The following is a 27,626-nucleotide window of genomic DNA, read 5'->3' as shown; positions in this document are numbered from 1 at the left end:
TGTTGTAAGATGGACTGAATTACTTGGATGTTATAGTATTGGCCAAAGGGGTTGTTTGTCTCTCTTTCTGGTTATCTTTTTGTTTCTTTCAGTCTATGTCACTTCTAATAAATGAGGTTTTGATACCACCAGCTGAAACCACCTGTTTGGCGGATGCCCTGCATTGTTTGCCTAGTGTGCAAAAAGCCGGTGTGGGTTGCGTGTCTCTGGTAACATATGGAGCCAGCTCTGCGCTTGTTTGAGCAAATAGTCAGCTGTCAGCTAATGGATCCATTAGTGAACTTCCTGCAGAATATCCTGTCTTCAGCATTGCATGAAATTTTAATAACTTTAAGTCATGACTCTAGTTGAAAGTTGAGGACCTTTTTGTAAGACATTTGTTTCACATTTCAGAAGTGAAGGTGTTTTTTTTTCTTGACAGAAACATTTTTTTTTTTTTGCCAACACTGGGAAGTGAAGGTAGAGTAGCTGTGGAAATCTTCAATGTGTTTTTTGTCTTTTTATTAGCAATTTATGAACCTCAAATAAAATTATTCTTTATATTTGTGATCCCCCCCTTTATGTAGCACGAGGAGATCATTTTTTATTTGGGTTGTTTTTTTTGTTTGTTGTAGGCAGGAGCATATTTGCAGTCTTGCTTTACCCTTCTGGAAGGATATTTGACTTTCTTGTTCTTATAACTTGACTCTTTCTTCGTACTGAAAAAATGACTTATGTGCTCTTTCTGCTATATGGACAATTTCAGTAATCAAACGGAATAGCAAAAAGAAATGTTGAAAATCACCCTTCCCTTTCATGATTTTTCTTTTGTCCTACCTCTTGCATTTAATTCTTGTACAGTTTTAGCACCCAGTTTAGTCTAGAGGTTCAAAGGAGAACAACTCCCTAGAGCGTCTTTCTCTTTGCAGCATGTCAGAATGGCTCAGTGCGGCTGTCGTTCATGGCCTTACATCATGATGAAGTCTCCAGAAGGCGTCTGGGGACATACTATATTGTACCAGGAGTGCAAGCTCAGAAGAATACCTCCAGCTGGCTCCAAGAGGAAAATCCTCATTTTTCTTGTTTCTTTCCTAGCGAATGGTTTTTGTTATCAAATCCCGGCAAGTTATAACATAACAATAATTTGTTATCAAATTACAGCAAGTGAAACAAATGTGTAGCTCTCCCAGCTTCTGGTCTTTGGGGTTTCAGAGGCTACCATCTAGCACTCAAAATCTTGATGCCGAGGGGGGGCGGGGGGGGTGGAATTAATATGGAGTTTAGAGGCATTTTCAGACTGCTTTGCTCTGAGGCAGCTAGCTGTACCAGACTTTCAGTTTATCTACCCGAGTTAAAATCACCTCTTTCAAAGAAAGCTCTAGCGTCTTCCTTCATGCCAGTAGGAGACCTTTCTTGAAGCATTCCTGAGACCCTTGTGTCCCAAGGTACCAATAAGTAGATAACTTCTGTAACTCTCAGCTGGAAAGAGCAAACACGCATTGGACGAATGAGTGGTTCCCTTGTGACACCCGCCTCTCCAGGCTGGCTGCAGACACCCTGAGGGAACCATTTGTCAGTATCCTAGGATATGATGGCTCTTGAGTTTTCTTAGGCTAGTAGGTCATCTTTCTGAAGGGAAAGCAGGAAAAAAAAACCCACAAAGACTTTACTGGCCACACTTTCCAGTTGTTGAGCAAAGCTTTCCTTGTGACCCAGCACTCTGCTATGAAACGGAGCTTGGAAGATAAGAGGGCAGCCCTGACTTTCTTGGAGCTCTCTTGTTTGGCAGAGGGGTTATTAAGGGTCCTCTGTCATTGTCTGAGGTGTTTGTAGAGTATTGAACCACAGTGAACTTTTGCCTTTTGTATGACTTTTCCAAAAAGTCCAAGTCAAATTAGATGTCACTAAAATCTCATTTGATGACCGCTTCTTGGAGTACTCTTATTCTTCTATTGATTTTTGTGGGCATCCTGCTAACCTTCAGCTGTTCTTCCAGTAATCATTTTAGCTTCTCGTTCTTCTTGAAAAGTTCTAATCTAGGATTGTTTTAATCTAGAAAGCAAAACAAGATATATGTGCTTTTAGTCCGTTGCTTTCCAAACATGGTTTCCTGATAGACCTCCAGCAAGTTGACTCTTAACCCACACACCAAATGCGTGGTCACGCCGATCAGAACCAACAGGAGAGTATTTGTTTCAAAGAAAGTACAAACTGCTGAATTTACCCAAGCCATTTACTTCAGACAGCAGCTTGGTCTAAAATAATGATTTAACTAATGGGAACTGGATAAGTGGGTTGTGAATAACATACCTTGGGCCAGCATTTCTTTGAACAGATGGACTTCCGCAGAGCAAACAGGAACTTCTAATCTGTATCTCTGTTTCTAAAAAGTTCAGTGCTTCAAAAAGAGCACCATTAATTTTATGACAGAAATGTATTCCTTAATATTTTGTTGCTGGTGAGACAAAGGATGGTAAATCATAGAATGGTTTGGGTTGGAAGGGACCTTTAAAGTTCATCTAGTCCACCCCCCCCCCGCCCCCAATGAGCAGGGAGAAAAATATAGTTGTAAAATTATTTCAGTTACATACACTTTGGTAACAAATGCAGTACCCAAACAATCAAATTCAACATTGCTTACCAGCTGCTTAGAGGTCTTTTTTCTTTATCCAGTAATTTTTAAGGCTTCCCCCGCTCCCCGTGTGAGCAATCATTTTTCCCTTCCCTACTACTCGCTCTTGGTTTATGTCATCTTCCCGCAGTCCCCTAATTCCTCCTCAGAAATGCAAACACAGTATTTCATAGTAAGTTCCACCTATGTTTTTGGCTTTTAAAAGCTAAGGAGTTTTCGTCCTTAATTGCGTTTTGTGAGTATGCAGTTATAAAAGTAGAGCTTTTAAATTTTTGCCTGCTTATTTCTGAATGTTTTTCTCTTTGAAGTGCTGATTGAGTCTCTGTTGTTAATCTCTTTAACCCCTGAAAGAAGATTACCTTAACAGTGAAGTGGGTGGGGAGGGGAGAAGCAAGGGAGAGGCAGAATAGATTTCCCTAGAATGAATTCAAGTCTTCAGTAAGGGCTTTTCTCTGCGGGACTCAAGTATACCAATGGCAACTTCTTGCTAGCCACAGCTGAAGTACGCGAGCGCGTATGGGTGACAGTAGTTAGAGGTGCAATACAGGGTAGCACTGCCACCAGCCCTTTGGTCAGATCGGCAATACCGTGGGTAGAATCCAGCAGTTTTACCAGAACTGGTAAATTGGCTTCTGTCTTTTTTTTTTTTTTTTTTTGTGATCTTGACGTCTTTTCAGCCTGTTACAAGTTAACCAAATGCCAGAAGTTACAGAGGAAAAATATTTACACTTAATTGTACAAATGTTTGTACCTTTCACTTTTAATCTACTTTATTAACATAAGTAGCGTGCTGGACTTTGGAATTGTGTATGATGCTTAACTTTCAACCAAAGGCAGGGAATCGGTGCTATCAAGGTGATTGGACTTTTATTCAGTGCTAGCGGAAAACTTAAGACTGCAGTTATTTTAAAGAGAATCAAAGAAACAGGCCTCAGAGTAAGGCAAGGATTCACAAGAGGCAGCCACATGGCCAAAAAAAAGTGGTTCAAGTTATAGTGTCTGTTTGCAGTGGTGGAGAAATTAAAAGGACATGATTGGGTGTTTGATTGACTTGTATCGTGGATTAATAATTGGCTTTTCTACCGTAGATTGTAAGGTGTCATTCTTCGTGCATGTATTTGAGTCTTGCTCTGTTAACATTTGTACACAATTAATAAGCTGGCAATAACGGTATCAGAAGTAAAAAAAAAAAAAAAAGGATAAGGTGTGCCTTTGTGGTGATTTATTATTCTGTGTAAACTCTCAGACAAGATTTGTAAAAACGCAGTTATGTGATTTTGCTGCTTGTTTCTGCACCAGTATTACATCACAGCATTAGGGGCTGAATTGACAGGGTGACTATTCATAATTTTATGAGCAGTGAATTCTATATGTTGTTTTACCAGCTACGGATTATCATCTTTCCAGGAACTCTGATTCACAGTTCTTGAGGAAATTGCAGTATCTTTAATATCGTGATGGTTAGTCATACAGAGGGAATTTGTTTCTCTCAGTGTGACTATATTAAGGCAGTACTTGTTTAGTAAGATTTACTTCTTTCCGTATTTCTGTGTCTAATAGTTAACAAGGTAAGAGACCATTGAAAGGAAAAAAGTCAGAGGCACAATGGGAAACAGTTTCCCTAAGTGTTAGTTAGAGTCCATGAAACTGTTACTGTAGTTACCAAAAGATGTCTTTTTAATGGTTTCAGGCTGCTGCTGTTTATTTTTTTTAACTGATTCTTTAGAGAGTGTGGAGCAGGTGATTTGCTATTTTTGTGGAGGTTCCTACTTTGGAAGTTACAGTAGACTTTTAACCTTGCCCCCCCCAAGCATATAGGAATTTTCATGTCAGAGTATTGCTGCATTTAATAGAGATCCTGTTTTCTTCTTGATCTGTTTGCCAGCTGGCGTAAGCCAGAAAATGCCTGCTATCAGTTGTCACCACCTGATAAATGGCAGGTGGGGACTTGTTAAGATGCAGTCATTTTAATTGTTGGTGATGAGTCTCCTCTCTGATCACCTCCACCAGCAGGTAATGGGTGTCCCCTGGGTAAAGAGCTCTGGCACAGTCTGCCTGCAGTGGGAGCTGGTGGCAATCTTGGGCCGTGAGGGCTATAAATTGTCGCCTGTCCAGGCGCAGTTCATTTTCTAAACTGCCAGTGATGTTGCAATTACTCTTCTAAATTTTTTTCTAGTTCTGATTAGACTCTAGAGTTTAACCCTGTCCCGTGGCCATGAATATCCCAGGTTTGTTTGCGAGTTGTATTTTGGAGGTTGGCAATGGATGAAAACTTCTCTGCATCTTTAAAGATATTAGTTATAATTCCACTGGCAGGTCAGGACCTTACTGCACAGGTGCTTAAAAAAGAAAGGCATGTACCACTTATTTCCTTCATATAATTGTTTTGGATTTGCTTCATATAATTAACTCTGGGTTTGTCACCTCTGTTTCCCCTTTCACCCTGCCATAGAAGTCTTCATTGTCTTCTCCTCGTCTGTTGCCTAACTCCTTTTTTATTATTTTTATTTTTATTTTTTACCATTTACAGTCCTCCAGGGAACTGCGATGAAGAATAATCCAAATGTGCTTTTAGTATGTGATGTAAGGGAAAATAATTAGGTCTCCTCTAGTTTGGGAATGGTTTAGATTTTATTCCAGAATACTTTTTTGTCGGAGTTTATAATCTGCATGTGGCAGCAATTGCTGAGGGTTGTTTTGTTGGGGTTTTTTGGTTTTGTTTTGTTTTTTTATTAAACAGTAATACATCAGCATATTTGGTAACTTTTTGGGAGTCTTCTGTGTTAACTATCAAAAGATAGTTTGTAAGGTATTTACAAATAAATATTACATATTTATATGGAGGTGAACTCATTTTTTTCTTCTCATTCTCACAGAAGCAACCATGGGGTGCATTAAAAGCAAAGAAGATAAAGGTCCAGCCATGAAATACAGAACTGATAATACTCCAGAACCTGTTATTTCGCACGTCAGCCATTATGGATCAGACTCCAGCCAAGCAACACAGTCTCCGTCAATAAAGGGATCAGCAGTTAATTTTAATAGTCACTCCATGACTCCTTTTGGAGGGCCCTCAGGAATGACACCCTTTGGAGGAGCATCATCTTCCTTTTCAGCTGTGCCAAGTCCATATCCTAGTACTTTAACAGGTGAGTGTTACATAAAATGATGCTGCTATTGTTATTGTCGTTGTTATTATTATTAAAGTTTGACAGTCATATTCAAACAAATACTATGACCCCTTGCCACACAGAAATAAATTGCAAATTTAAAATAAATTGTCTTTTAAGGATTTCTTTTTTCAGTATCTTCACTGCTCAGATAATAATTCAGCCCATATTCAATAGTGATTGGGGCTTGGGCATTGGGTGTTTTGGTTTTTGTTTTGGGGGGCAGGGTTTAGGATCACAGCACAGAGACATTTAAGACTTATTAAAGGCAATAATGGGAATAGTTGATAAAATTGTGTTAGAAGTTCTAAGCTGTTGAAGGGTTGCACATGGGATAATGGCTTTGGACTGTTGGAGAGAGGTGCAAAATGAAATAAACTTCAAATTCATGAAATTGATATTTTAAACTGATTTTCAGACTTATTTGATTAGCTGTAAGGTACTTAATAGTAATGCAACCTTGAATCTGTTGATTCATAAACCTAAACAGGATGTGCAGTATACTCTGTGTACATGAATGATATGTGTGAAACGAAAGAGCAGAATTCTCATTGTTGGAGGTCATATTAAAACCAAAGTTGAAAATGTAAAAACAGAATTTACAAGGCCCCAAGACCTTCTTGGCTGAGATATAAAGTGTCTGAAGACACAGCATTTTAAAGTAATATGTACATCTGGTATTATACACACATCAAAATCTTAAAACTTCATTACAAAACCATTGATTTTGTGCACGTGGCTAATCTCAGTAGTTTTGCTGGATATGTTTGAGAGGAAGCTGTAATATATTCTTTTTTTTTGAGAGAGGAGAGAGTAATTTGTTTTAGAAGCTTTGCACAGACACTGCACAAAACACGCTAAATAATTCCTTATTAGTCTATTTCTAGTTTTCCCACAAACTTCTAATGTTAGCACTATTACAGTGCTTAAATGTTTGCTGCTTTACAGTGGCATTTAAAATCTTTTAAACATGAGAAATTTGAGATCCATGAAAACCCACTGTGGCCTTGACATTAAGCAATTCAGGAAACCAAATATGAATTGTCAGGTAATGATCACCTCATATTCCCTTTTTGGGAATTCATTAAAAGCCAAATAATTAAAATGAGCATCTCTCCTGTCTCAATATTTTTCAGTCAGCTCTGAATCCTCATTTTGGATGAACATATGCAGAAATGAATAAGAGCAACATTTCTTTTTATTCCTTAGCTCCGCTAAGAAGAGTTTATCATGCCTAAAGAAATCCTCCATCTCCTCCAAGAACCTCTGTGTATTTCTTCTTATGAGATCTTGTTCTTTTTTCATGTGGGAATCTCTAGCAGTGCGTGCAGGCACTCGGGGGCATTACCAGGCATCAGGGATGTAGCCCCCCACCAGATACCACAAATCCTTTGCTGCAGAAACCAGGAGGGGTGTTCGCTTGCCTGTCCCTGTTCCTGCCAGTAGTTAAGCATGTTGTATCTTGGACCAGAGACAACAGGAGAGATTTCTCATGAAAAGATAGTCTAATGTCTCATCGGTGTCAATTCAGTTATCAGCAGGCAGGCTGATGTGGGTGAATACCCCCATTGTTTTGCGATCAGGTAAAATGATACTGCATATGTAATTATCCCTCATTTTGTAAAACCCACCCACAAACAAATGCACTTAAAAATAAATAAATTTTTAAAATTGCACCAGCAGTTGTTTGGTGCATTCAGTAGCAATTTTCAGATAATCAAAATCGTGTGTTTTTGTGAATTAGTAAGATAACTTAACTTCATCTGGCTGTAAGCTTGTAAGCTTTTTGTATCTGTGACAAATAAAACACTGGATCACATTCTGTGGCCCTTTGTTTCACAAGAGAGGAGAATAGATGGGCTTGGCAAACAGGACATAAGTGTCAGTAGTACTTATCCAGTCCATCAGTGATGTCTGACAAGAGGATGATGTGGTTGTCATCATGGCCTGTAGTGCAGCTGAGAAGAGTTGAGCTATCTTTTATTCCTCTAGAGCAGGAAAGGAGAAGAAATCTGAGTCAGTCACACTGCTCCTGTATTACGCATTCTCAGTCATCAGATACTTTGAATTCATAGAATATTACTGAAAATCAAAACAGAAAAATGGACTACTGTTCTTGCCTTCCATGCGGGTAAGCACTAGTGCTCTGTAGTTCTCATGCTGAACAAGAAAATGAGGTGGTCTTTTGTCTCCAAAACCAGTACTAGATTAGAGGATGGGAATACTGACCTAATGAAAGGATAACCTTTAAGGTTAATGTTATGACTACAAATAGCTTGAACAGCTAAACTAGATCACCTTGCCGTGATTCACAAAGAAAACAGCTGCAAGAGACTTCAAAAATCATTTGAGTGGTATCTGTTTGTTTAAAACATTCTGTGCAGTTCTCCTGAAGTATTTTATTGTTCTTTGCTATGAAATAAATTGTGAGTGAGAATAAAAAGAGTTTTTGTGGTAGCTGAACTGTTGAAACCAAAACTTTCCAAGGATTATATGTTAGCTTTTTCAATTCTTTCTTCAAAAATAATAAAGAGCACACAAATACTGATAATTACTGATAATTCTTTTACTGCATGGTTTACATTTTAATCCTTTACTTTGACTAGTCTACACTGTCTAGGAGAATTAGTCTTTCTCTTGTTCCTACATCAGTATCTCTCTAGATGTTGTACAGTTTGTTTTGAAGTTCTTGGAGTCTTCCAGTTTCTTTATATGCAGTTGAAAATTTTGTAGTATCGTGACTTGAGAGTATTGATTTTCTTTATCTGCTGAAGAACTCTCTGGAGATAGTTTACTTCCGTAACATTTGGTTTCTCTTTTTGTGAACATGGTATGTATCCCCACATTTTTCTTGCTCCATGTAGCAGCTTGTGGCATCAAAATAATGTAGTAATGTAGTAATGCAGGCAAAAATTGGTAGAAATGTGTTGATTTTTAACTTAGATTAGAAACTATTAACTTCTAGGGGATATTCTAATTAATTTTCAGTTCATAAATCACACTTCAAAAAAACCCCTCAATTACTCTAACCTCCCATGGGGATTTTTTGTTATGTTTTTCCTAGAGGAACTGTAAATTCAGTTCCAGCTGAGGTCTGCTGAGATAGTGTAATCACAGGAAGACTCTAAATCAAATTAAAATATTTAAGTAATTAGGAGCTCTTATGTCAGAAAGTGTGCATTGTAAAAGAATATTAGATGTAGACAACATCTGTTGCATTGTGTATTCTTCCTTTCTGATCACTGTCACGTTGATTGTAAGATCTAAAATTAGCTGCAACATGTTTCTGTTGGTGGTCTTCTATGTATATCCTGGTACATATATATACATGTTAGAGATGTAATATTATACTTTTAAAAGTAAGGTATTGCTTGGACTATCATTAGGCTTCCTAAATATCCATTAGACTGTGAAGTAGCATTTCTAGAGCTTAAAAAGTCTTTCTGTATTGCCCATCTGCAGTTTTCTATTTTAACTTTCTTCTAGTTATGGTACATAGTTACTTATTTTTGCTTGTACCTTGTGTATCTCATACCGCCTGTTCCCCTTTCCCTCTTTCTCTTTTAGCCCAGTTTTACAGATTAATTCTTTTAAGTATAGAAAATGTTTTCCTACTGTAAGTGTAGGAGCCTCCCTACCTTCCTTCTTTCACACATGTATCCTGGTTGTGGGACATGTTGAACAGCATGCCCTGTACCAGAAGTGGGATGGGGAAGCAAATTCCTTAGGGTTGGTGGAGTGCAGCTGCTCATCCTGTAATGTATCTTGGTCCTTGTTCCCTAGAGTAAATGCATTGATGGAGGATCCTCAGCAAGGGTCTGCTTCACCGCTGGGGAGACTTGATGGAATTAAAAATCATTAGATCTAAAGCAGCAAAACGTCTTTTTCCCCAACAGAATACTTTTATTTGTAGTTCAGTTCCTTGAGTAGATCTTGGTGTGTAACCCCAGAAAGTTGGGCACACATCAGTTATTTATAGCTAAGTTCAAAAGGAAACTACTTCTGTAAAAAGCAGTGGTTGATGGTTCACCGTTGTGGTGTTGTAGGATCTTCTAGAATTGCATTTCTTAAAAAGAAGCTAGCTTAATAAAGAAGCTAACTTTTTTTTTTTTACTGCTGACGTGTTACGCAGTTTTCTGTATGTAAGTGTTCTAATTACTAATGTACTTCCAGTGATGTATCGAGCTGCTTTTTTGTGGTGTGGAAGCATATTTTTAGGGTATCTGTTTATAGGCATTCCTCTGTCTTAAGAAATGAGCTGATTATTGATCAAGCTTCCCAAATGAGATAGAACCCAGAGTTCTTAGTTACTTCCAAATCAAAATTGATGAGTTGTTTCATGGACGAGTCCTTAAGTCAAGCATTGCAGTGTTACTGCTATATCATGGGTTTTTTTCTGTTTCCTAAGGTGGTGTTACTGTATTTGTGGCCTTATATGATTATGAAGCTAGAACTACAGATGACCTTTCATTTAAGAAAGGTGAACGGTTCCAGATAATAAATAACACGTAAGTGTTCTCATTCACAGACTTCACTTGGTTGTTGTTGGGAAAAATCTGTGTATCCTATTTCAGTGAAGAGTAGATTGATTGATTTTTTTTTTTAATTTTTTTTATTTTTTATTTTTTATTTTCTTGAATGCATGCAACGTTCAACAAACATGCGGTTAAAATACTGATACTGGTAAGACAATAACCTTCAGGCTGAGTTCAGGGTTTGAGTGCAGATGTGGGACTGTAGTGACTGGGGCAGCCCCAAGCCTTCTCCTCCTCAGTTGGTTGAGTGGCATCCTTCCACTCCCGGCTCCAGCAAGGCACAGCTACCTGCTTTGGGGCAGCAGAGGTGGAGACACATACTGTCCCATCCCAGGTTCTGCACCTTGCAGGTTCTCTCTGATGGGTTGCCATATCTCATGGGGGTGTGGGCAAAGACAGCAGCACCGCACTGCAAATGCTGGAGGCAAGCGCCCTGTAGGGGTGGGGACTGTAGGCAGGGACTTCTGGCCATGGAAGTGTATCTAGCTGGCCTCTGCAGTAAATCCATGCTCAGATAGTTTGAGTAGTTTGATGTTCTAGTTCAATTGCAGCAGTGTTACAGTATTACAGCCTGATTTCTTACAAGTCTAGTGAAAAGGAAGTAATTTGTACACCTTGGAGATTTCTTTACATGCAGCTTTTGGCTGTGTTAATAGTTCTAATTCATACATGTAGCAGTTTTCATTCATCCAGTTCTCTAATTTTATTAGCTGACTTCCTGCTTCCTTCGTTTCTCGCTGTCAGCGTACAGGCAGAATGATCTGGGAGAGGCAGATGAAGACTAGAGAACTGGGAATTTTATTTATACGTCTCTGCCATAAAACGTTTTGTTGTAGGTTTACATTTTGCATACGTAGATAAATTCCTTTTACACTAAATTAAAAACCAAACAAAAAACCAAAAACAAATCTAAACAAAAAAGCCCTTTAAAATACAGAATTCCACCAAGAGGCACTCGTGTTGCTTACAATGAAAAAAAAAATATATTTAGGAGCAACACAAACTATTTTAGATGCCTTCATAATTAAAATAACCTAAACTCAACCTACCTTTCATCTGTAAGGATGTTATAGCTGCTAGAGGATGATGTATTGTTTATATGTGGAAGAGATAACTGATGTTGCATTGCAGGGAAGGAGACTGGTGGGAAGCAAGATCCATTGCTACGGGAAAAACAGGCTACATCCCAAGTAATTATGTAGCTCCTGCAGACTCCATTCAAGCAGAAGAGTAAGACATCGTATTCTGTCAATATGTTCTTATTATCCATTTACACTTTGTGCCCTATGGTGATACTATTCCTTTGTGTCAGTACATGTAACATTTAATGGTAAAGTAGGATAATACTACTAATTAAAGGATAGCAATGCTACTTGGGTGATGTCAAAGGTATAATTATTAGTAAGTGTGAGGTGGACACTCACGCAAATGTTTTATGCCTGCTTGCTATAGGTAGGGCTAAAGGAAAAAGGGTAGGAGAACGCAGTAATGATGATAAGAATTGGGGGACATGCATTGTGTTTCATATAAAGCAAAAATAGATGTTTCACATAGAGTTCACATAAGGTTTTTATCCTTATTTTTGCTTGCCAAACTCTAATTCAAGATCAGGTGTATCCTTGGTAGCACCTAATCTTACATTCTAAAACAACATTTGTGTGGACAGTAATTACTAATCTCTTAATCTATAACAATTTTTTGGTGACAAAATTATTAAGCACACTAAGGACTACTATGAATTTGGAAGATTGTATTGCTTTGGGTACCAGTACTTCCTACATTTATTTACAAACAAAGATCACAGGGCACTTACAGAATCACATAAATTTATTGTGGGAACTGTGAGTTGGGGTACAGTTTCAGGTTATACTTGTTCCAAGGGATTATTTGTATTTGTTGGACTAGAAATACAAAGCTCTGCAGCTCTTGCTTCAATATACAGGCATGGTACTGCCAATAAGCAATTCCCTGATACATGATCTACACACTTCCATGTTTGCTACTGCACTTCTGGGGAAAGTGCCCGATTTCCAAGATGTTTCCTGAATCTCAAGCTGAGACTTTACATGTTGCTGCTGCTTTCACCTGGCTCTTTGCTATTAAAAAGTGATTGCATCAAAGACGCGCTGTTATTTTATGCCCTTGAGTTTCAGCTCAGGGGCATAAAATAATTTAAAAAAAATTAAAATTACTGACTTCAGATTTTTTTGAAAAAAAGTTGAGAGGTGTTTTATAAACTACACAATAAAAGCACATTGTCGTTATAGCTGCAGCAGTGGTAAAATGGAAATGATAGCCCTTTGCAAACTCAGAATGCAGTGTTTCTGCAAAGAAGGTACTGCTCCTAAAGACTGGTAAAACAGGGGATTTGTCATAGGTTTATGTGATGTCTACAGGTGAGAGTGAGGGGTGATGAGTGAGGAAGCTTTTTTAAACTAACTATTTTAAAGAACTAGTGTTAATTTTATTAAATATTGCCATAGCATTTGGAAAAGAGTTAATTTGCTTTAGAGTTCATTTATTAGCCCTGGGCTTTCATAGTGTTTATAGATTTTTGTGTTGTGATTGAAGTTGGATTTACAAGTGCAAAAGCAATACACAGCCCCAGGTTGCTAGGATTTTCTTTAAATGGTCTTTTCTAAGCCTGAAGGCATTTATATCACAAACAGCAGTTTGTGACAGGATCCATATTATCCGTGTGCTTTTTGAATGATACCATAATATAAACGTTTAATGATCATAAAAAGAACAAGTAAACCCTACTATTATTTTATAGGTCATGAAATGAAATAGTTCTTTACAATATAGTTTGTAAATTGTTGTAGTAGTCTGGGGAAGAGGCATTTTCATGTGAAGTAATTAATTAGGGTTCAAGTTTGCTTCAGTAAGGTTATAGGTTGCATCCAGATTGTCTCAAGTGTACATACTCTCATATCCAATTCTAACTTTGCACATCTACTTAAAGAGTCAAACTGCAAATACACTAAAAAGTAAGAATAAGTTTTTAACTCCAAAGTGATTGCACAGGCCAACAAAATGATCACTCCTTACCGACATTTAAATGTTTCACCCACAAAACTTGTTTTGCAGCAGTTTCCAATACCACTTTCCTTCTCCCAACTCATAAAGCCGGATTTGTTTGATGCTATTATGGTGCCAAATGAAAATATTTGAAATTTACACTTTGCATCACTTTGACTTCTGAGGCACAGAATCAAAATAAAACGTAGTAAGAAATAAGTGTTATTCCAAAGTGTGGGGATTCACTGCAAGGTGGACCTTAAAATTATCGGTGGCTCAGGGCAGAGCTGTGTGCAGGCTGTACATCAGGATGAGCACACTGTGGGAGCATAAAAGAAGAAATTCCTTTTGTGAAACAACTTAAGGCAAGAAAATACACAGGTGTTTTAAAACATCTGTGCACTTTTCGGTATCAGAATGATGCAACAAAGATGGAGTGTTACTCATAGAGAAGCAAATGATACCTACCACAGGGTTGTTTCTAAATGATTAGTGGAAAAAAGTGCTTCCTTTAATGAGGTAGAGAAGGGCAGGAGGCAATAGAAGTTGAAACAGGAAAGGTTCCAGCTGGATATTAGAAGAAACCTTTTTATACTGAGGACAGCCAGGCAGGAGCAGAGGTTGCCCAGGTTGGCTGTGCAGGGCCCATTCTTCAAGGTTTTCAAGACTGGAGTGGACAACACCCTGAGCAACCAGGTCTGATCTCACAGCTGACCGTGCTTTACAGCAGGAGGCTGGACCAGAGAGCCCCCCAAAGGCCCCTTCCGATCTGAAGGAACATGTGGTCCAATGGTATTTATACACACCCACTTTGCATTAAATATCGTTTTCTAACATATAGACAGAATGTGATTTCAGCTGCTGCAGTGTTCTGAGTGTGCTGCCAAAGTGTGTCATCTGATTCAGCTTGACCTGTGAACTTCTTAACCAGAAGGAGGGTGTTACTTTCAATGTTAATTACCGTTGATATCCATTGTTAAACCATCAGAAAAACATAGTATTTGTGAATAGAGGCCTCTTTACGTGTATGTTGCAAACCATGGAAATGAGAGTCATATAGAAGTAGGACATCTTAGCCTTTTGATTATATGGATGTCATTACTTTTGTTGATCAGCAATGTCTTTGGGATATTAGTAGTCCAATCAATGTTTGAGATTTCTAAATCTTGTATTTATATGATTACCAAAGCATAGGAAGCTTTTACTTACACATATTTCCTTTAATGTTTTCTAGGTGGTATTTTGGTAAGATGGGCAGGAAGGATGCAGAAAGGCTACTTTTAAATCCTGGGAACCAGCGTGGTATTTTCTTAGTGAGAGAGAGTGAAACCACTAAAGGTATATTTATGCATATCTCTTGTCTCTCCTGTCCCCCCACTGCCAAGGTGGACATAATGACAATTTTTATGTTTATCACATTATATTTACGCAGATATGTTAAACGTTTTTAATTTTTTGGTAAAGAACCAAGTATGTCTTGTTTCCTAGGTGCTTACTCCCTTTCCATACGTGACTGGGATGAGGTCAGGGGTGATAATGTGAAACACTACAAAATCAGAAAACTTGACAATGGTGGATACTATATCACAACTAGAGCACAATTTGAATCTCTACAGAAATTGGTGAAACACTACAGAGGTAAGCCCACGTGCTAATGTTCTAATGCTACCTTGTGCCTATCATGAGAAAGAAAAACTGCAGATGTAGCTTATTTTTTAAATTCACAATTATAAAATTTCTTTTTTATTTTGACAAACAGTAAATGGGCTAGTTCTTTTTATCAGCATTAGGATGTTACTTTTGTTGTAGTCTTACCCCTGCTTAACGACAAAGCTTATTTTTTCCATTTTCCAGAACATGCTGATGGGCTGTGTCATAAACTAACAACTGTGTGTCCCACTGTGAAACCACAAACACAGGGACTAGCAAAAGATGCCTGGGAAATTCCTAGAGAATCTTTGAGGCTGGAAGTTAAGTTGGGCCAAGGATGTTTCGGTGAAGTATGGATGGGTAAGAGCTTAGTGTGACACCTTTCAGTTGTTCGTGTGAATGTTTTAATAGTATTTTGAGTAAATCAGTATTGAGATCTGAAAAGATAATCTGATAAAGAATTGAAGAGAAAAAGTACCAATTATGGTCAAAAAGGTAAAAATAGTATTCAATATAGTCCTAATTTATAATTGTACTGTTAGCTAACAAACCAGAAGCAAAAAGTAAACAGTTTCTGCAGAAAACCTCTTCGGTATTATAGCGGAGAATAAGATCTAATTTGTTTCTCTAGGAACATGGAATGGAACCACAAAAGTAGCAATCAAGACACTAAAACCTGGTACAATGATGCCAGAAGCTTTCCTGCAGGAGGCTCAGATCATGAAGAAATTGCGACATGACAAGCTTGTTCCACTATACGCCGTTGTTTCTGAGGAACCAATCTACATTGTCACTGAATTCATGACAAAAGGTATGTGACAGAATAGTTTGAAGATACTATGATTAAAAGATTATTTAAGATCCCAGCAACAAATGAAATGTTTAATTAATGTTAGGTTTAAGCTGAGCGGAGTATAAGTGATAATTTTGATTAAATTAAAATGAGCAACGCTTGACCTACTTGAAGCAGTTCTGATTTAGATCATGGATGGAGGCATGATTTTTTTGCACATCTGTGTCACCCTTGCTCATCTTCCAAGTACAAGATGGGGGGTTTTCTCCTCATTTTTTAGTGTGTGCTGCCTATTTACACTTAAATTGGATGGTATAGCTGGGAATATTATTATGAGAGCACGCCTGCCTGTAGACAGATCATGCTCACGACGACAGAATGAGTAGGGGGTTTTTTTTCTAGTTTTTCTTTTCCAACAGTGTAATAGTAAATTTTAAAAAGGTTGAGGTTTTTTTTCCAGACTCCCTGCTTTATCTCCTTGTTTTCAGTCTTTCATCCTTCTCCCCTTGCTCTACATCATTTCCCCTTCCCCCTGCTGCTGAAACAGAGATTTAGAGATTTTAAACTAAATGTAGAAATAAACATCATAAGCATATTAGTCTTAAGAAGCAGCAGATTTTCAAGTAAATTATTCCAGTTTCATAAAATGCAGGCTTCTGTTCACCTCACAGAGAAATTTTGCTGTTCTGGTAAGAAATGGAAACAATGTTAAAGTCCAAGAGAGTGTCTGTTTGTGTTCAGTACTCTGCCACAAACACGTGGGGTTCTTTTTTCCTGTTTGGATAAGGATTTTAAGTATTGTATGTAAGTTTGAAGAGGTAGAAGGGAATAGAAAATAGAAAAAGTACCTTCTGTGGTGGTGGTGTTCCTAAATGGCACGAGACGGGCTCTCTGTCGGATCTGAAAGCTGCCATGCAAAATCAGTTTTCATTGTTCAGAAATCAGGTTTTGGCAAGACAATCAGGATAAGAAAATGCTTTACAGCATTCTGCCTAAGAAAAAGTAAAGATTAAAATTGCAACTGGGATGTTACCTTGCAACAGCAGAAGTATAAAATCGGAAAAATAGTTGCATGTTTGTCTAAATTATGGATTCAGAATGCCATTGGAAGCTTCTGTTTTCATTTGAAAAACTTGTCACATTTTACAAAAAAGAAAATAAAACTTCTTTGGTTTGTACTTGAAAGTTAATAGAACAAACTTTTTCCTTTTCTTTTTCTTTCTGTTTTTACATGGAAAAAAGGTGGGTAAGAACTGCACAGTACCCAAAATTTTTTTCCAATGTGGACAGGTTACTTGAGGTCAGTGGGAAGTCTTTGCTCCTCTCTGGTACTTTTTGCTCATGAACCAAGATAAGAAAGTCTGTGCAAACACAATAAACAGCAGCAGCAGTGTGCATCTGGCCTGCCACACTTCTACTTTCAGGGCAAAAATACAGCAGGTGACTAAAACCATATCGGTCATATCTAATTCACAACTACAGCCATGAATCCACTGCAAGATCTGCAGTTCAGTGTTTTTTTTCCTCACCATCGCCACACTTGTAATTTTGTTGTAATTTTGACTGTGATGAGACTGATTAGTTATCAGCCTTCACTAGTTTCTTAAGAAAGAGATCACGTTCCTATACCCTTATGGCATAATAACACCTGTGGGGAAAGCTTTTACGTCAGAGATGCCACGTGTGTACAGATCACTGTCTTAAAAGGAGCGGAGGTCCTTGGAACTGATTTCACATACTACTCATGTTGTAATGTTCTGGACATGATTACAATATATAAATGGGAGAAGGTAATATATTATCATTGTAAAGAATAGAAGATGCTTTTGTTTTCCCCTGTAAGGAACAAAAAGCAACAAAATAAAAGCAACAATTTTGGAATAATTTCTCTAGTATATAATTGGAGCTGGCAGAAAAATTTAAGTAATGGATAGGAGGTTTTTTGTTCTTTAATTATAAATCTCACTGTGGCAAAAAGTCCAACTAGGAAGGGCACTGATACCAAGAATATTGTGAAAAAGCCTTATCAGTAGATCTAATGATCAAGCAGCAGTCTGCTTTGTTAATGTTCAGTTATCTGACTTACTGAAATGGATTCCAAAATACTTGGTTAAAACTTGCACTAACTAGTTATGAGAGCAGAGTCAACTACAGACATAGTCACTGAGTCATGTATTCTGTTAAATGATGGGTTTTCAAACACAGCTTTTAAGAGGTGAATGTGTAAATCATAATGTCTAGGGGGAAAAAAAAATCTCATGCATGTTTTCAGGTCAAATTAACATTTTTATTCCCTTTTTTTTTTTTTTTCCCCTCAAAATGTGTCATCTTTTACAGGCAGCTTGCTAGACTTCCTTAAAGAAGGAGAAGGGAAATACTTAAAACTCCCACAGCTGGTCGACATGGCTGCTCAGGTACATTGTATAAACCAAGAAAACTGTATTTTATGCTTGGAGGAGAAATTTAAAACTATATGAGGTATCAACTAAACGTAAATATTGAATGCTCTGGCTATTGTATGCTGTTCTTTCTTACGCTTTCTGTTGTAGGTTTGTAATTTGTCAAAAAGAAACAGTCTAGTTCCCAGTTAGTAGATACTGTATAGCCGGACACACTTTCATCAGTGCTGTCACAAGCTCTTGCTGTGCTATACTTTCTATACTTATACAATGAGAATGGAGATAAAATAAAGGGGTACATCTTAATGCTTGGGAGAAATGTATATAGTCATGAAAAATAATCTTTAATAAAATTTTTATTTTTAAGATTGCTGATGGCATGGCTTACATTGAAAGAATGAACTACATCCACAGGGATCTCCGGGCAGCTAACATTCTTGTAGGAGACAATCTTGTGTGTAAAATAGCAGACTTTGGTTTAGCAAGGTTAATAGAAGACAATGAGTATACTGCAAGACAAGGTAAGACCAGTTTTTTTACTGAATAAATAAGACCAGTTACCTTCAAATTATTTAGCACTATTACATTTAGCAGAACGTGTCAGTGTATTCTGTCTGCATGAAAAAGGATGATGCATGTAAGTGTGCTTTCACAGCTATCTTTAGGTGTCCCCCTCACCTAAGTGCAGTTTTAGTAAACTTCTTATTGCTCAAAATTATCTGGCAGTTTGCTTATATTTTAAAAAACATTTTTAGTTATTTTCTTGGGGTAAAGCTTGCTACAGTTTGAAGACAGATGATATTCCAGAGAGGTTGCTCATCAGATTCTGAAGATCATCCCATTTTTTGAAACATTTAGTTAAGAATCCCAGATGTCTTAGCTGCTTACAAAAATTGTAGCCAGCGGTTGCTGCCTTAGTGAAATATTAAAACACTAGACCACCTCAGATTTTGTCAATGAAGCGAAACGTAAACGTTTTTTGAGTGCAGTATTCTTTTTAAAATATTTTGAAGTGTAAGCAAATAATGCATAAGCAAGGGAAAATTAAGTATCTGTCTTTCCAATGTTTGTAGGAGCTAAATTTCCAATTAAATGGACCGCTCCAGAAGCAGCATTGTATGGTCGGTTTACAATCAAGTCGGATGTGTGGTCATTTGGAATTTTACTGACAGAGCTGGTAACAAAGGGGAGAGTGCCATATCCAGGTAAGAGGAAGATGTGATAGATTTTTATTTTCTTTGTTATATTCTGTGCTTCTGAAGTTACCTTATATACTTTCTGCCTTCATTCAGAGCTTGCAGTTGACAAGCAGAAACAAAAACTTAGTTGCGCTTCACTGGTTCCTGTGTTCACAAAGCTACTTTGATTTACAGATTAACTATTACACATTTTTAAAGTATTTTAAGATAATAGCATTTGTAAATGTGACTGATAGCTCATTAATGAGTATCTTTATGCTTTCCTATCTGTCTGTTCCTGAAATTTCTACTTTTGGCATTTTCCCAGGCTACAGTGAGCATTGGTAGAGTGAACCTGATGGACCAGTTTTTGAAACTCAACATATGTAACATATGTCGTCAGATATTTTGCTGTGACTGGAATTTGTAAGGCAGTTCTGTTAGGTATAAAATGCCTTTTTCTTGGCCTGATTTCAAATTAAGTGGTCCTTGAATGGAACCTAAGGCAGGCAGAAGGTATTTGTGAGCCTCCTTTCTGAAAGGACAGGCCCAAGGCAGTGTGAAAGTATACAAATGAGAAAGCATACAAATGGAAGAAGGACCAGGTAGTGAGGAATTACCAGTGTAATTAAATAGTTTTCAGAAAATGTTTTTAATGTAAAATGTAAAAAATTCATTTGTTATAAAGTGCGTTCATTAAAGGTTCTGTTATGGTTAGATTCACATGCATTGCGGCTGCAGAGACACTTGACAAACTTTTGGAAACTTCTTTCCATAACGTCATTCAAAGCTAAAATGCTTTCTTCTTAGGGATGGTGAATCGGGAAGTTCTGGAACAAGTGGAACGTGGATATAGGATGCCTTGCCCACAAGGCTGCCCAGAGTCTCTCCATGAGTTAATGAAACTGTGTTGGAAGAAGGACCCTGATGAAAGACCAACATTTGAGTATATACAGTCTTTCTTGGAGGACTACTTTACTGCTACAGAACCACAGTACCAGCCTGGAGACAATTTATAAGCCAACAGTCTGTATAATATGCACAAATCTGCCAAATGTAAAAGACTTGCAAAGAATTCCTGACGTCTGTAAGGAATCAAAGGAAAGAAAATCTTCGCTACTTTGCATGCTCTTAATGGCAAACTGGAATTTCATAATGCAGTTGCACAAAACCACTTTTAAAGTGTTATAATCTAATTTACCAATGACATGTGTTTATTTTTTTCCTCTTCCCAACTTATTTTCAGGGTCCAAAGGAAGCTTACTGAAAATACGAGGTAGAAAAACGAGTGTGAATAATAGCAGAAAACCCAATGCTTCAAATCCTTTATTTCCCCAACATTTTATAATCATCCTACTAAAGAGGGAATTGTCTAGAGTTAAAGTGATCTTGGGGTAAGACATTTTTAAAGCAGAAGAACTTTGTGGGACCAAGCAATTCTATTCCAGTTCTGTAAAACTCCCTGTGTTCAAAATTACATGTGTGTGCCCCCCCACTCCCCTTAAAAAAAAATGGTACAACTGTATTTGATATATAGTCTTGATCTTTAAGCTTCCTCTTGCATGGACTTAAGGTAGGCAGGTTAGAAGAGAAATTGGAACAGTGAATGACAAACTTGATCTAAATTACGGTAGACCTCAATAGTGAAATTAGAGAGCATAATGCACTGTGTTAATACTTGTATTAATATAACTGGAAAGTAGCATGAGAGATTTTTCTTTTTTCTTTCTGCATAGCTAATTAAGAATAATGAAGGTAACTAGAAAATGAGGTAATATTTTATAAAATTGTATTGATAAAGTATGATGATATTTGAACTTGAAGCTATGTAATACAATCAGGGGGGGAAGCCTTTAATCTTTTAAGCTCCAATCCAACAGCGAGCTTTTAAGACTACCTGAACAAAGCTTATCAGGAAAGCAAGACTGAAGCTGGTAAATGGCCACTTTTTAGTCCTTTTTCAGAGACAGGTTTGGTACTGTTGTATGCGGCTTATACGTGTTAACAAGGGTGGGTGCCAGAAATGCTAGCTGTCACTAGTTCAGGGATTTGATTGCACTTTTGCTTTTCTTGACTATTAAGACACACTTCCATGCAGTTACTCTTCCTACTTCTGCCCTTCCTACAGAATTATTTAACTGAAAATAAACAAAAGAAAATGTGAAAGTTTAAAAACTAAAGGGATAAAATATATTTAATATTGTCCGAATGTAGTGACATTGAAATTTGCTGGCATTCAGCACAGCTGACACTACATCTAGATTTATTTTCTTTGGTTACTGACATATCAAGCAATAACATCATGTCTTTTACTCAATAATTTGCATGAGGTTCCTGAATTTCTGATCAAGCTTATGTACTTTAATTTTGAAACACTAAACTCTTACTTAGCTACCAGGTTGGAATTCATATTATCATTGTAAAGCCATCCAACAAATGAATTTCAGAAAAACTGGTAATGTAGTTCTGGTACTAAACTTAATATTTTTCATGGGTTTACACTACATTGAGTCCAGCTACCGAACAGATCTTTTTAAGAACAGTGCCATCATTTTTCATTTTCCCTCATCATTGCTCATTACCTATACATCTGTGGTTATCAAATTTTAAAAGGGCTTTATGTAAGAAAAACAAAAATAAAAAAAACCACACACAAAAATCAACCCAAAAAATACAATGGAATTTTAATTTTTCTAAATATTTTAAAATTAATAACACAATCATATGAGTTTATGTATTAATACAGTTATAACAAAAAAATGCCAAAAATGACACTGGCATTGTTTGGATTTTTAATTACTGAATGGAACAGTTCATTGTAATAACACTTGTATAGTAAAGGAATAAAACACTAACTTAATGAACGTGTTCATTGTAAATGGTTGTGTATTATAAGACTTCTCCAAAAGAGTTTGTATGTTTATGAAAATTTATTTGTTTCACCTGAAGACCTTGATGTGGTTCTTACCCTAATAGAGTTTAAAATTCACATTCACACTTTTTATATAAATAGTAATAAGTTTAATTATGTAACTAAGTATTTTTATAAAGTATGGCATTGTTGAACTGTTTTGCAGAATTGGTTCAAAATAAATTTCTCCTTGATTGCATCTGCTTATTTAGGGGGGAGGGAGGGGAGGTGGGAGGGTGACAAAAGCAGAGTAGCCTTCATCTTGAGGGGAAAAGAAGGGGAATAAAACCTTCATGACTTTTAGGTGTATTTTTATGCTCTGTAAACTATTTTAATGTATTTACATACAAGATGCTGAGTTCATGGTGCATTATTGCTGTAATAAGGGAGACATTTTCTAGAGCAGTTCAGAAGTCCTTGTCAGGAATGGACTAGAACAATTCTGTCTGGACTTAAAACTGACCCCTGTGACAGACAGACAGACAGTTGGGATTCTTGTGAGAGCAAGTCCAATGTAGATTCTCAGCTGGTGGTCATTGCCACGCTATAGGGCAAACGCATTTTCCTCACTCTTGCTTTATCTGGTATTAGCAGCCACGGTTGACTTCTGTGCAATTTTTCAGGGAATTTTATACATTTGTTCTTGTGATAGCTGATGTTTTATCTCAACTTCACTGAATGTTACCTGTCTCAATGACCAGTACAACTCAAACTGCAAATCCTGACATGTATATACAGTGCCACTGTAGACTAAGGAGCTAGTACTGTTTGAGTTTCAATAATAACTAATAACAGCACTAAAACCATGCTTCTTACAGAACCTACAGACTTCGAGGTTTACTGTATTTTTAGTATTTCCTGTAGTGTAATTAATGTTTTACTATTTTTAATGACAACAATCATGTAATTTCTGGTAATCTGTACTCTCCCCATTGTCCATCAGAACCTGGTGATACCTACTCTGCATACTAGGCCTGCAGATTGTTTCTATCATGCATTGTTTCAAGTTGTAGTATTTTAAGAATACTTTCATACTATTTTGAGTAAACTTCCAAACATAAAAATGTGTACGATCCTACTATTTAGATAAAATACATCCCTTTTTTAGCATAAAGCGTTATGCAAAGAACCGTATGTGTTCTTATTCTTGCAGCCACTTAGGTGTCATTTCACTAGGCTTGTTAGTAGCTCTTGCCACTGAAAAGTAGCCTTGGAAAAGTTTTGTTTGTTGTTTGTTGTGGTTTTTTGTTTTTTTTTTTAAAAAAAAGGTCTCCTAGAGTTTGCTGATGGGTAGAAACAAGCTGGAATGCTATCTTACCCGTAGTCATCTACAATACTGTTTATTCTAAAACACATTATCCACAGTGGGAATTACTATAGATGAATATAAACAGCTAAACTTAATGAGCCCCCACTTTTGTTATTTATTTTGATCTGTTCAATCTAATAAACTTCTCAGTTTTTAAGTTTTCTGTGAAGATGCCGTAGACGTTTGTATTTGTGCCAACTTGCCCCCAACACACAAGACTTCGCTTAGAGCTACAGAGTCATCTCTGGTTTAAACCACAGGAGCACTCGCTTAAGCTAAGCCATTCATTGTAAACAGGAGACTCAAATTCTCACACCTTGCTAAGGAGTTTAGGACTAAATTTGAATAACTGATTTGGGCACCTCATCAATAGCTGTTGCCTTGTGCAAATGCCTAGAAGTGCAGGTGCCTTCACAGCTGCGCATCTTGCTCATACTTCAGCCTGATCCTAATGCAGGAACAAGCCTGCTGTTGACCTTCCAAGGCAGTGCAGGAGGCTGGCAGCCCCCACCATGCGCATCTCTGGCAGACGCCTTTTCAGGACAGGGTGGGAAGAGTCAGTAGATGGGAATGGGGTGGTTGTACCTATTTTTGATGTAACAACCTTGAGCGTAAAACCTGGGCTCTGATCAAGGGTCCTGGGTAGCTGGTGGGTCTTAAACAGGTGGTTGTCAGCTGTGAGAGACTGTTAGTTACGAGGTTGTTGAGAGTGGGGAGCAGAAGCCACTGCTTCACCTGCAGCCACAGACTTAAGCAGTTGCTCAAGGACCAGGTTCTTTTTTTTTCTCTCTGTACTTTTCCCTACTGGCACTTACAGGGACAGTGTTACTGGAGAAACATGAACAGCTTCCCTGCTTCTCCCTTAGCATAGGGGAGGGAAAGGGAGAGAGTGAGATGGAAGGATGGAGGTGAGAAGCTGAAGGACTACGCTTCTTCACTGGGCAAAGGGAAGCAGGTTGAGGGATGTGGCATAGCAGGTTTTGTCTGTCCTCTCATATTTCAGAAAGGAGGTAGAAATGCAGGAGGGCTGAGGAGCATCTGCTCCCTTGTGTGCAGGGGAAATGGAGCAAGGCTAATGCCGAATGCTGCTTCTGTTCTCTACAGTGGTTCTGGTCAGCTCACCCTGCCTGCTTCCTAGCAGAGCCCCTTCATATTAGTTGAGGAGTCCCAAGCATCGTTCTGCTGTCATTTGTAAGAGTTAACCTTGATCAGCGTTTAGGGGAGGCGGGGGAAGATACAGAGAGCCTAACCAGCGAGGTACTGGTCCCTGGATCCCAAGTTGACAGGGATGCTTGCCTCTGGAGCGCAGCCCCAGAGTGATGGCATGTCAGATACTGGCAAGTAGCTTAGCATTTCTTTCCTAGTGGATGTGTGTGGATGTAGAGTTTTGCGTTATATTTCCCTCCTCTCCATGTGGTACAGCGTGTCTAGGAACTTAACAGAGTTCAGGCATTACCCATGGGACCCATGTTCTTTACTGGTCCTACTCTTTGAGCTGATTTTCCTTGCTAGTTCTACATGCAAATGTGCTGCTTCTAGGTAGCACATTGGTTATTTTTTTTAACATTCTCTTTCAATTTAAAGGCATATTTTTTGTCAAATTGTAATAACCACTGTTGTTGAGGGATCAAAGTATTCATAGCACTGTGTACTTTTACAAAACATTGACCATCTCCTCTTAGTATTTCATTTCCTATAAGTTAATAGGAACACATGTTGGCCATTGTGTTGGATTTGATTTGTTCTTTTTAAAGGAGAGAGGACAGCTACCTAGTTAAACTCAGCAGGGTCTGAGGAACAGACTGGAAATTTAAAAAGGAATCCTGAATACAAGCACTCTTGATGAATCAGTCATGTACAAACACTGAAGTGGCTGCTGTGAAAGCATTCCTTTTTTTATCAAAAAGCTACTCCCAGTAGGAGCACTTCACCCCTCTCTGTGCCCTGCTGCAAGGTTACCGAGTCTCTAGCTGAGGCTATGATAAGTACATACTGGGGAATGGATAGATCTGTGCATCTTACATTTGGCCCTAAAAATCCATCCCATGCGTGTTAACAACTCATTTTTTTCCTGGACTTCAACAGGTGCCAGCTGCTGCATTCATCATTCATTCGATACCCCCACATTCATTCACATTTGGGGCAGCCTTCCAGGGCCTCCGTGGCTGATGATCCTTCAGTGTTTGGAAGTCCAGGGTTGTATTTGCTGGGTAAGGAAGTATTTCTGCTCTTTCAAAACCAAAAAAGGATAAATCTCAGTTCAGCACGACTCCTATGATAAAAAGTGCCACAAGTAAGGAGAACATCTAATCATTTGACTGCTTCATCATGAAAAGAGTGAGGATGGCTCCCTGCTTCTCCAACAGCTGCAGAATACGCCACTCACAGATGCTCAAGGTGTGTTGTCGAAGAGTGAACAACTGTGCTAGATTGCAGCCTGTGTTCAGTCCTGGCAAGGGCTGAGGCCAAGTATGAGGGTCTGTCCTGAAGAGTTCCCAAGAAAAAGCAAGAGTCTTGGCTCATATTTCTCAGAGTGAAAGCTGGTGACTAGATGACTTACATCCCTTACATCCTTCTACCCACCTTCCTCTCCTCTCGTTCTAGCCTAGGTGCTCGCTCTTCACAGCTGACCAGCTTTTATTTCTCCACCATGTGGCTGTGCAGTAATAGCACGAACACATATGAGAATTCACAGAATTAAAGATTAGAAGCCTTTAGCAGCCTTATGTATCATCTTTTTTCTTTTTTTTTTTAAATGGAAGGTGCCTGACAAATTGAGCAGCCTTCTTAGAGCAAGGTCAGATTCATACCACTTTCACTGGAGTTTTGATTTTGTTTTATATTACCCTCTTCACTTCTGGAATGGCTCTTTCAAATTGGCCTATGACTAGCGTAAATGTGTATTCTTTCCTTTGTGCTAAAAGACTGCAAGTACAATAGAAATAGTTTCCTTGTTTATATTTTAATTTAGTGTTATTTGTTAAGGTGTTAAGGCATCAAAATCTGTGCATTTAATCTTCTTGCCACCTTTATCAAAGGACTACCATTTGCAAGGGGAGATTTTTTTCCATATGAAACTGAAGTTCAATCAATAGCTTCAGTGGGTTTAAGGTTATAATAAGTAGATTACTAATAGGCTAAATATAATCGCTGGTGCCACTGTCATTAGAATGGCCCCAGCCTTTCCAGACTACTACTGTTTTGAAGAGCAAGTGTGTGTATACTTAGCAATGGATACTCCCCCTGATTTCAAATGATCGTTAAGGTAAGAAGGAATGACCCTCCCTGCAGCTTGGGAATGACAAATGGCATTCAGGAAGATAGCAGGATACACATCCACCCTGAGAGGCCGGTCTGCCTTGTGCAAATGCTCTTGATTTATTGACAAAATAGCACAACCCTCATTTGTTCTTCGTCCCAAGACAGACACTGTTACGCCAGGCAATTAGGCAGAATCTAATGATACACAGCATCTGTCTTTGGGGTTTCCAAGGCATCTGCCACCTTACCCAACAACCCTTATTACCTAATACATAGCATTTCTCACTCTCAAACTCTTCACCAATGAGGTCAGTTTCATTATCCTGGATGACAAATTAAGGCAAGGGATGAAGAGGTATTTTGACTCATGCAGGATCAAGTTGAAGACCATGACTGAGCAGCAGCCAGAAGCTAGCATTTGGTCTACCGGGAATTTCCTTTCAGATGGGCAGCTTGTAGCATCACCTACCAACCTCGACTCCTGGTCTGGAGCTTGGAGAGGTGATTCCCTAAGAAAATACTAGATATCAGTAATACCCCATTATGCCCCATTGTACTGGATTTGTGTGGTAAGGTTTTGATAGTGGTGGGGGTTGCAGGTGTGGCTTCTGCAAGAAGCTGCTAGAAGCTTCCCCTGTGTCCAAAAGAGCCAGTGCCAGCCAGCTCCAAGACGGGCACGCCGCTGGCCAAGGCCGAGCCCATCAGCAACGGTGGTAGCACCTCTGGGGTGATGTATTTAAAAAGGGGGAAAAAAAACCTGGCACACAGCATTTGCAGACAGAGAGAGG

General features: G+C 38.2%; 1 protein-coding gene across 1 annotated transcript; it reads left to right on the top strand.

The window, feature by feature from the left end:
• Nucleotides 1-5,490: 5,490 nt before the first annotated feature.
• Nucleotides 5,491-20,472, top strand: YES1 (YES proto-oncogene 1, Src family tyrosine kinase). The gene is made up of 11 exons (XM_010285308.1): nt 5,491-5,760; nt 10,190-10,289; nt 11,448-11,546; nt 14,572-14,675; nt 14,826-14,975; nt 15,192-15,347; nt 15,619-15,798; nt 18,118-18,194; nt 18,547-18,700; nt 19,253-19,384; nt 20,168-20,472. Exons 1-11 carry the CDS (start codon nt 5,496-5,498, stop codon nt 20,374-20,376), a joined length of 1,626 nt encoding a protein of 541 aa, XP_010283610.1. The 5' UTR covers nt 5,491-5,495; the 3' UTR covers nt 20,377-20,472.
• The last annotated feature ends 7,154 nt before the right edge of the window (nt 20,473-27,626 follow it).

The sequence above is a fragment of the Phaethon lepturus genome, unplaced genomic scaffold (genome assembly GCF_000687285.1).
Source record: "Phaethon lepturus isolate BGI_N335 unplaced genomic scaffold, ASM68728v1 scaffold4274, whole genome shotgun sequence".
In the NCBI taxonomy this organism is placed as follows: domain Eukaryota; kingdom Metazoa; phylum Chordata; class Aves; order Phaethontiformes; family Phaethontidae; genus Phaethon; species Phaethon lepturus.
Note: the sequence above shows the minus strand (reverse complement) of the source record. Positions and strands in the feature narration are given on the sequence as shown.

Excerpts from the sequence above, each read along its gene's own strand:
- YES1 (XM_010285308.1), top strand. The coding sequence starts at position 5,496 with ATGGGGTGCATTAAAAGCAAAGAAGATAAAGGTCCAGCCATGAAATAC. Across the intron at positions 10,290-11,447 it reads TTCCAGATAATAAATAACAC|GGAAGGAGACTGGTGGGAAG; the intron begins GTAAGTGTTCTC and ends GTTGCATTGCAG. Across the intron at positions 14,676-14,825 it reads AGAGAGTGAAACCACTAAAG|GTGCTTACTCCCTTTCCATA; the intron begins GTATATTTATGC and ends CTTGTTTCCTAG.